Source organism: Penaeus japonicus, unplaced genomic scaffold (assembly GCF_977035675.1).
Source record: "Penaeus japonicus unplaced genomic scaffold, GWHDUDI00000001_assembly GWHDUDI00000035, whole genome shotgun sequence".
Lineage (NCBI taxonomy): Eukaryota > Metazoa > Arthropoda > Malacostraca > Decapoda > Penaeidae > Penaeus > Penaeus japonicus.
This window is the reverse complement of record NW_028234437.1, coordinates 1,127,432-1,136,700: the sequence shown is the minus strand read 5'-3', so window position 1 is coordinate 1,136,700 and position 9,269 is coordinate 1,127,432. Positions and strand designations below refer to the sequence as shown.

General features: G+C 40.8%; 1 protein-coding gene across 1 annotated transcript in view; it reads left to right on the top strand.

Moving 5' to 3' along the window:
- Nucleotides 1–7,723, top strand: part of LOC122254839 (putative inorganic phosphate cotransporter) — an 11,972-nt gene extending 4,249 nt beyond the window's left edge. Inside the window, exons 3-13 of the mRNA XM_043018688.2 lie at nt 504–668; nt 1,906–1,976; nt 2,386–2,463; nt 2,881–3,036; nt 3,368–3,455; nt 4,678–4,834; nt 5,937–6,153; nt 6,267–6,399; nt 6,508–6,663; nt 6,765–6,850; nt 7,403–7,723. Of these exons, the coding sequence (XP_042874622.2) occupies nt 504–668; nt 1,906–1,976; nt 2,386–2,463; nt 2,881–3,036; nt 3,368–3,455; nt 4,678–4,834; nt 5,937–6,153; nt 6,267–6,399; nt 6,508–6,663; nt 6,765–6,850; nt 7,403–7,594 (1,499 nt within the window). The 3' untranslated portion in view covers nt 7,595–7,723. The remainder of the gene's footprint in view (nt 1–503; nt 669–1,905; nt 1,977–2,385; nt 2,464–2,880; nt 3,037–3,367; nt 3,456–4,677; nt 4,835–5,936; nt 6,154–6,266; nt 6,400–6,507; nt 6,664–6,764; nt 6,851–7,402) is intronic.
- The last annotated feature ends 1,546 nt before the right edge of the window (nt 7,724–9,269 follow it).

Sequence of the window (9,269 nt, the reverse complement as noted above, 5' to 3'; positions counted from 1 at the left end):
ACGAGACAGAACGAGACAGAACGAGACAGAACGAGACAGAACGAGACAGAACGAGACAGAACGAGACAGAGCGAGGCAGAGCGAGACAGAACGAGACAGAACGAGACAGAACGAGACAGAACGAGACAGAACGAGACAGAGCGAGACAGAACGAGACAGAGCGAGGCAGAGCGAGACAAAACGAGACAGAGCGAGACAGAACGAGACAGAACGAGACAAAACGAGACAAAGCGAGACAGAACGAGTCAGAACGAGACAGAGCGAGACAAAACGAGACAGAACGAAACAGAACGAGACAAAACGAGACAAAACGAGACAGAGCGAGACAAAACAAGACAGAACGAGACAAAACGAGACAGAACGAGTCAGAACGAGACAGAGCGAGACAGAACGAGACAGAACAAGACAAAACGAGACAGAACGAGACAAAACGAGACGGAGCCGTAGACAGCGCCGTCAGTGGCTCTCAGCAGAAGGATCTGACTCGCATGTCTGACCCCCAGGAGGCGTTCCCGCGAGGCTGGTCCTGGCGGCGATGGCGTGGTTCGGCTTCCTCAACCTGTATATGGTGAGGGTCAACCTGCCCTTCATCATCGTGGCGATGGTGCGCCGGAACGAGTCCAGCGGTTCCACCTCGCCGTGCCTCAGCTCCATCAACGCCACCTATGGTAACGCACATGTCTGAGTTGATGAGTGAGTGATGAGTTGATGAGCATATTGAAATGCAATAAGGAAAAAAAAACTGTGTCCAAAGGGACAGGAGATCTGTCAACCAATCGGTCTGTTTTTGGGTAGTTGCCCGAGTGATGCTCCTCACGCCGGGCTGTTGCAGCGCATGCAAGAGCAGAGAATGTAATCATGCTGATTAGATTCTGAACATAAAGATAGAAATTGCTTTATCAGTATGATATAGATATATAGTCTGATATTCTTCTATTCATGCATGGAATTCTACTGATATTTTATATGTCATACTTGTGTATTGCTGATTGCATCATCATTAAGCATAGAATTTACTAATTAGACTAAAATGAAACTGACCAAGTCTAGCACTTTCCCCGGTGTACAAGGCGAGCTTTGAAGGAAGCTTGGATGGAAGTGAAGCTCCCTTCAAGCTCTAGCCGCGAATGGCACTTGCTTTTGTGCATTTACGAATATCTTCTGTTGTGCCTTTTCCCATTTTGATTCGCGGTCGGAGTTTGTAAATCTATCTATCTATCTATATATTTATACACATGAATATATATGTATATATATATATATATATATATATATATATATATATGTATAATATATATATATATATATATATATATATATATATATATATATATATATGTATATATATATGTATATATATATATATATATATATATATATATATATATATATATATATATATATATATATATATATATATATATATATATATATATATGAATATGTTTATATGTATATGAATCACATAAAACACAAACACAGTAACGTGCACATAACAGAATTAATAAAACACTGCCACAAAGTGAAACGGAAAAAATCACCAGGCGTAAGTTTACGCCTGGTGAGGAACTTTCTTTAAAAAGTTCGAAACGTCGCGAGTTTTTCCTTTCATTTTGTGGCAGTGTTTTATTATATATACATATATATGTATATATATATATATATATATATATATATATATATATATATGTATTATACATATATATATATATGTATTATACATATATATTATATATATAATATATATATATTTATTCATATAGATGGATAGATAGATAGATAGATGGATAGATGGATAGATAGATAGGTGTCAGTATGGAACATGTATTTGGAAATGAAGCAATTACTATATGCTGTGTCATAGCGACGTTATCATTAATAAACTTTGACAAAACGTCTTCGCAGGGAACGCGTCAGCCTCTCCCGATGGCGCCGTGCTTCCCGAGGGACAGGGCGGGCGCGGCGCTGCTAACGAGGTGCTTCACTTTGAGCTCCGTAACGGAAGTTATGTTGTATCATGTTATATCTATTTGTGTATATTCGTATATATAAGTAAATACATACGTACACACACACACACACACATATATGAATGTATATATATATATATATATATATATATATATATATATATATATATATATATACATACACACACACATACATATATATATATATCTATGTATATATAAATATGTATGCACACACATACATACACACTTTCTCTCACACACACACACACATGTACACATATGTATACACACACATTCATTTATTTATATGTAAGTACGTGTTTGCGTGTGTATATGCATATCTGTGTATCTGAGCGTGCATGTGCACAAGCACCACGCAAGCACACAAAGCACAAGTCAGGGCTGCCAACAGGAGGGCGAGATGCTATGGGACGCGACGACCCAAGGCTTCGTTCTGGCTGGCTTCGGCTACGGCTACACGACCACGCAGGTGAGACGCTCTTTCGGACTAGTCATGTTCGGATGACCTTGCCTTTAAGTTTTATTTGGCTATGTCTTCTTGGGATCACATTATTTGGAGATTTCGAAGAAGCATGTAAGAATGATATGATCCCAACGAGTTCATTGTGACAAATGGATAAAAGGGTATAGATGAGACTGAATATTTTCACAACTACGTAGTTCTGAAGACGGGGTAACCCGAAACGCGCCAATTACATCTCTTGTGTTGTGAAAATATTCAGTCTCATTTATACCCTTTTATCCACATATCATCCTTTATCCACATATTATCTTTTATCCACATATCCTTCCACATAAGGGTAGCCATGTGCATTGCCCTCTAATATGAAACTCCTCCTCTTTCGGCCTCTTTTGCGTCGCGCTTCAGCTCTTCTTCCTTTTTCAGATCGTGGGCGGTCGCTTGGCGGAGCTCTATGGAACGCGCTGGGTGTTCGGAACCTGCATCCTGGCGGGGGGCATCTGCAGCGTTCTCTCTCCCGTCGCTGCACGCACTCACTACGGCCTCTTGATTGCTCTCAGGATTGTTCAGGGAATATTGCAGGTAATCTCGACCAGGGCAGTTTGAGGGATTTTATTTATTTATTTATTTATTTTATTTTTTATTTTTATTTTTTTTAAATATCAGTCACTAAGTTTCTTTCAGGCTCATTTCCGCTCTTCTTTGGTCACTGTGGTTTTTATGCCGTATACATATAAGATCCCAGGAAATCTACTTAAATATGAGATCCAAAAAATTCTGATATCCTGAAATTCACGGTCCCTCTGTATCCCCTCTGCACGCCCTTCTCATAAACCTTTTTAAGACTCATTATAGTATTATTCTCTTCGCCGTGTGTTGTATCTGTGAATGAGACAAAGCCTTGCCTCCTCAGGGCGTGTCCTGGCCGTCCATGCACGCCTGTGTGGCGCGCTGGATCCCGCCCCTGGAGCGATCCAGGTTCGTCGCCGCCGTCTACTTCGGTAAATCGAGTTTCCTCTTCATGTTCGAGTCCCGCTCTCGTTTCATTAAACTGCTGTCACTCGAGCACCTCATTGCCAACAATTCTGGCAATGTTAGTCTTGCCTTCGGACAGTGATTTTAACCTTTTTGAGACCATAGTCTACTGCTGGCATCCCCCAAAACTCATGGTTCACTGCCCTTCACTGCTCACTATCTCTCTCTGTTTTGCATCTACTCAAACTTATCTGTATAGAGCTCATTAAGAAAACTAAAGCGGTGGAAATGACCTGCCTTATGATAACGTGTTCAGGTAGTTTATATATATTTTTTGTTCATCTTACACTTGGAACTATTGATTCTTTTCTTTTGACTACAATTAATAAAAAAGAAAAATAGTATGTTTATATATATTTTTTGTTCATCTTGGAGCCATGGCTTCTTTTCTTTTGACTGCAATTAATAAAAAAGGAAAATAGTATGTTTATATATATTTTTTGTTCATCTTACACTTGTGCGTTGTCCAAGCCAAAGAGCCCGTCCCAGTCACAGGCGTGAAACCACTGTCCAAGGAAAAGAAACCCTCGGTACACATCGAGGGGTTCCAGATGCACCAAGCTTATCGTTTCGAGGAAAGTCACAATGTCAATGTTTGCAAGACATTCAAGTTATTGCTTCCATGTACTTTGCAACATTTCTAAAAGATATAGCGGAATATTGATACAATATTATATAAGCAAATGTTATTAACGTAAATATGATATTTAGTAAGTACGTAGTTTATTAAAGATGTGGTTTAAAATGTATATTATTCATATCTGTTCATAAATGTGCTTGTGTGATAAATAGGCACTGGAGCTGAAACACGAAGTTCAGTTTGATGAGTTTGGCAAAGGATAACTTCACCGAGTCCTCATACTATGAGTGCTAGTAATCACAATCTAGAATCAGTTCATTTCGGTTCAGTCCAGTGAAATTCACAATGGGAAATAGAAAAAAATAGAAAATATATATATGTATATATATCTCTATGTATATCTATATCTATGTGTATGTCTATAGGTATATGTATATATATATATATATATATATATATATATATATATGTGTGTGTGTGTGTGTGTGTGTGTGTGTGTGTGTGTGTGTGTGTGTGTGTGTGTGTGTGTGTGTGCGTGCGCGTGCGTGTGTGCGTATTTGTGTATGCATATAAACGGAGCATAGTATATACGGGGGTGTATGTTGCAGCTGCAACACTGAGCATAGCCTTGACGCTGCCCCTGTGCGGCGTGATCATCGCGGCGCACGGGTGGGCGGCCGCCTTCTACGTGACGGGCGCGCTGTCCCTCGCCTGGTGCGTCTTCTGGTTCGCCTTCATGCACGACTCGCCCAGGCAGCATCCCAGGTGAGGCGCTCTCCTTCTGCCATGCAGGCTGTTGCAGAGCATTTGCATATTGTCCCTTAATATATTGTACAAGCTATTGTCCCGGAGGGCTAATTTAAGCTTTTTTAAAGGCTAACATCATGGCAGCCATGTTGGAAGGAAGGGACGATGGAATTGCTTCGGGTAAAATGCTGGGCATATCTCGTAAAGATAGAATATTAGTATGTTTATTTTTTATTGGTAATATAGCGATGATAGCGAGATAGCTATCTTCTGATAAATTAATATGTTCCTTTTTTCCCTTAGGTTATTGTACCTATTACAATTTTGGAAGGTTTGTGCAAGAACTGGTTCATGCTGCCGCACTGTGTACTATGAAGTCGACCGCCGTCCTGTTGGGTTTTTTACTTATTCTTATTCATTATTATTATTGCCACAGAAGGATTTTGTATCTACAGTAATTTTACTTAATCTTACAACTGATATCCTTGCAAAGTATGCTTCGGTTCAGATGTTCAGTAACTTTAGCAGATATGTGAGTCATCGGCTTATCATGGCGGCAGAGGTGCGATAGACTGAAAATGAGGTACCCGTCTAAATAATATTCCTCTAAGTTTCATTATCATTATTTTTTCCTAACTTTAAGTGAACTTCTGGAGTCGTCTAAACACAGCCAATATCAACCGATATCAATTGATGCACAGTTCGGTAATCTGAACTTTAGTCCTCAGGAGGTAGTGAATGAGAATGGCTGGTGAGGGATGCCAAAGAGTGTTCGAGAACCCAAGTGAACTTTAGCGTTATCTTTTTCCCATCCCAGTTACCTGAACCTTCTAGTCAAACCGCAATTCGTGACATAGTATCAGTCACACTCACATGCTATTATGTCAGCTACTGCAGAGGGATCGATAAGAATATAAGAATGAATATAAACATAACTGTGAATAAAGACATGAATATCGACATAGAGCAAGCATCGAAATCAACATAAACAGTTATTTTCGAGTTTCTCTTAGTATCCAAGTCTCATCATTCATGCTAACCTTGCGTCATGACTGTATTCCTATCCTCATTTCAAAAGCCATTAAGCTAATAATGGAACGCAAACAAAATCTTCGTCAAGGATCTCCGACCAGGAGTTGAGCTACATCGAGGACGCCCTGAGGACCTCCGGCACCAGCAGCAGCCGCACGACCAAGCTGCCGATGAAGAGCATCTTGACGAGCCTTCCCGTCTGGGCCATCGTCGTGGGGGACGTCGGCAACACGTTCGGCTTGAGTCTCTTCCTTTCTCAGCTTCCAACTTATATGAAGACCATACAAGGATTCTCCATCAGACAGGCGAGTTTCGTAGTTAGACTTTGTTTTAGGTCAAGTTCCTTAGTGATATGATTTCCCTTTTATGTCAGGGGGTTGACCTGGAACACATAAGAACAACAGTCATTCCCTCGCAGAACGGGGTGATCTCCGCCATTCCATTCTTGATGCGCTACGCCGGCGCCCTCACTTGGAGCAACCTTGGAGACTGGTTGATCCGGAAGGGCCATCTCTCCATCGTGCAGTCACGGAGACTATTCAGTGTCGTAGGCATGTTCGCGCCATACGATTTATCATGAAACATCTATAGCATCGTGTCACTGAATCATACCCTAGGCCTATAGAAGTTGGGTTTTCTTTAATTGCCAGTCTTTACAGCAATGTGGGGGCCTGGAGCATTGATCATCGGAGTAGTGTATTCAGGCTGCAACTGGCAAGCAATTGTGACTCTCATTTCGTTAGCGCTCTTCTTCAATGGCGCGGTAACAGCAAGCATAATTGTCAACCATACTGACATTGCTCCTAATTTCTCAGGTATATTCTTGATAATCGCTTGTTTACTGAAGGAAAATACTAGTGGAATAGTCAGGGTGCTAGAGAACTTTTTCAAGAGCTATGCCTTGTTTGCCTCCCAGGGACGCTCTTCGGCTTCGCCAACACGCTGTGCAGCGTCGGATCCTTCATTGTGCCGGTGATGGTTGGCTACATGACTGACGGACAGGTCGGTGCTTGCACCATGGCCTTTTAAGACAATATGCTTTCTTGGTTCTGCTGCAGGTTTTTAGAGTGTGTGATAATCAGAATTTAGAATATTTAAGTGATAGACAGAGATATCAAGATTAATTTTAGTTTTGATAAGGCGAAGGGGGATAAAAGATGTTAGTGCAGACAAGAGCAAACTCCTTTCATTAGCAAACTCTAGTACAGTGTTGCTGGTCCATCTGATTCAGTATTTCTTTTAGGTCTCAGTGTTAATCTGAATAATTGGAAGGTTAAGAAATGAAAAACATAATGTACAAGGTAGTTAAAGCAGTTGTCCCTATTGATTCACATATTAATGAAATGGTTACTACCAAGATGACAAACAAACAAACACAAATCTCAAGTAATTACTCAAATCTACTCTTTATTTCAATAATTCTTTATCACTTTACAGTAAAGAAGATAAAACTAGTGACCCTTTCCCTTTCCTCCAAGCAATTAGTCATGACACTATCAAATCAGAAGCCAGCAAAAGACTGCATATTTCGTAACAGTGTTCTCTCACTTCCAGCAAACCTTAGCTCAGTGGCAGAAGGTGTTCTGGGTCTTCATACCCATATACATCGTGACGGAGATCTTCTACCTCGTCTTCAGCTCCGGCGACGTCCAGCCGTGGAACTACGGGGAGGCGGACGAACGGAAGGGAGATGCCGAGGCCTCAGAACTGGATAAGCTACAAGGGGAAAAGGCCATCAAGGCATGAGTTGTGTCGCTGTGATCCGGTGAAGCAGAGTTTTGGGAAAGGAGGAGTCGGAAATGGATGAGGTGTCGTGTTTGGGAGAGGAGCATGCCGGACCATCATACACACACACACATCCACATCCACATCCACATCCACGTACACGTACACGCACATACACACACACACACACACACACACACATATATATATATATATATCATTATCATCATCAGGGCATCAGATTTTGAAGTATTAAGATCAAAAAGGAGTTTACAAACTTTACATGTTGAAAATTTGATGGGTAGCATGACAGCCTTTAGAGGTAGGTTCGATTTGAGTTGGAGGCAAAAATGATTGCAGACGAGGGAAGGGCAATTGGCAAAAGCTTTAGAACGGCTTTGGCTATGAACCAAATAAGTGGGATATAGTTGGGTCTTAAATATCTTGTTATTGATGTGTGAGACAAAGGAACCCCCAATAGGACCAATTGATTTGAGCATTTATGACGGGCTTGAGCATATGTTACTCTAGGGCATTTTGATCTTGCTCCATGAAGTATTTTTTTTTTACGGCTGTGGATTATTGGGCGTTGAACCATTTTGATGGACTTTTTCCTTCCAGGTTTTAAAGATGGGGACAAAAAAGGGCCAGAGAGAATCCCAATTGGAATGAGGCACAGGGTTGTGGATTGTTAGAGACTCGAAATTTTCAGGAATAAGATGAGTAGAAGCTGCAAAGATAATCCCAGTCTGCAGTTGATGATGTTATTCTTTGTGGCCAATGGAAAGGAGTTGTGGTTGAGATAGGGAATTAAGTTTAGGGTCATAAGGCAATGATCAGATTGACCAACAGGAGAATCTATGTGAGGTTCATTGTAAGAAATGTCAAGTGTATTAGCTTTGTTTACAGCTCTACTGGGAATGCGGATGGGCAAAGGTCATTCATAATAGCCCCCCCCCTTCCTGACCAGCAACGTTGGAACCAGTTAGTGAATGGGCAAGCAACTCAGGGTTATGAATAGTCACCAAGAATTACTATTTTAGCATGAGATGAGTTTAGGAGGATGGATTCGAGGAATTTAGAAAGATGATCAAAGATAAGTAAAAGCTAAATTAACTAATGTATCTGGTACTGTCTAGCAAGTTTCCTCCAGCCACACCGACCATGTCAGGCCCATACCCATCCGCCCCGTGTCGGTCCTTATCTCATACACAGGTGCTTTCTCCTCTCTTTTCTTGTGAATCGAACACGAGGTGTGAAATAGTAATTCTTTCTACTATTCATATATCTAAATATGTATATATTCACATCTTCATACATATTTCATATTTTATATGATAATTATATGTTTTGTTGCTTTATTTGTGTTTTATTCATATTTAATTTCCATTTCCATTCATATGCTAGAAAACTTTTTCAACTTTGACACTCAACTGAGCAGAATTCTTATACACACGTAAACACACACACACACATATATACTGTTATGCCGGCCACCTCGTCTATCTGCCACCAACACGAGGCAAGCTAAGCAGACGGTGTGCTGACCACAGGGTCGTGAACACAGAACAGCTCCAAGAGGCACTGAACACCACAGCGTCCCAGAACACCACGAGGGGAAACGCCACGTGGCGAGGCAAGGTACGAAATAAACACACAATAACAGTCTATCTTTATTTACACTAGTTCTTTACCC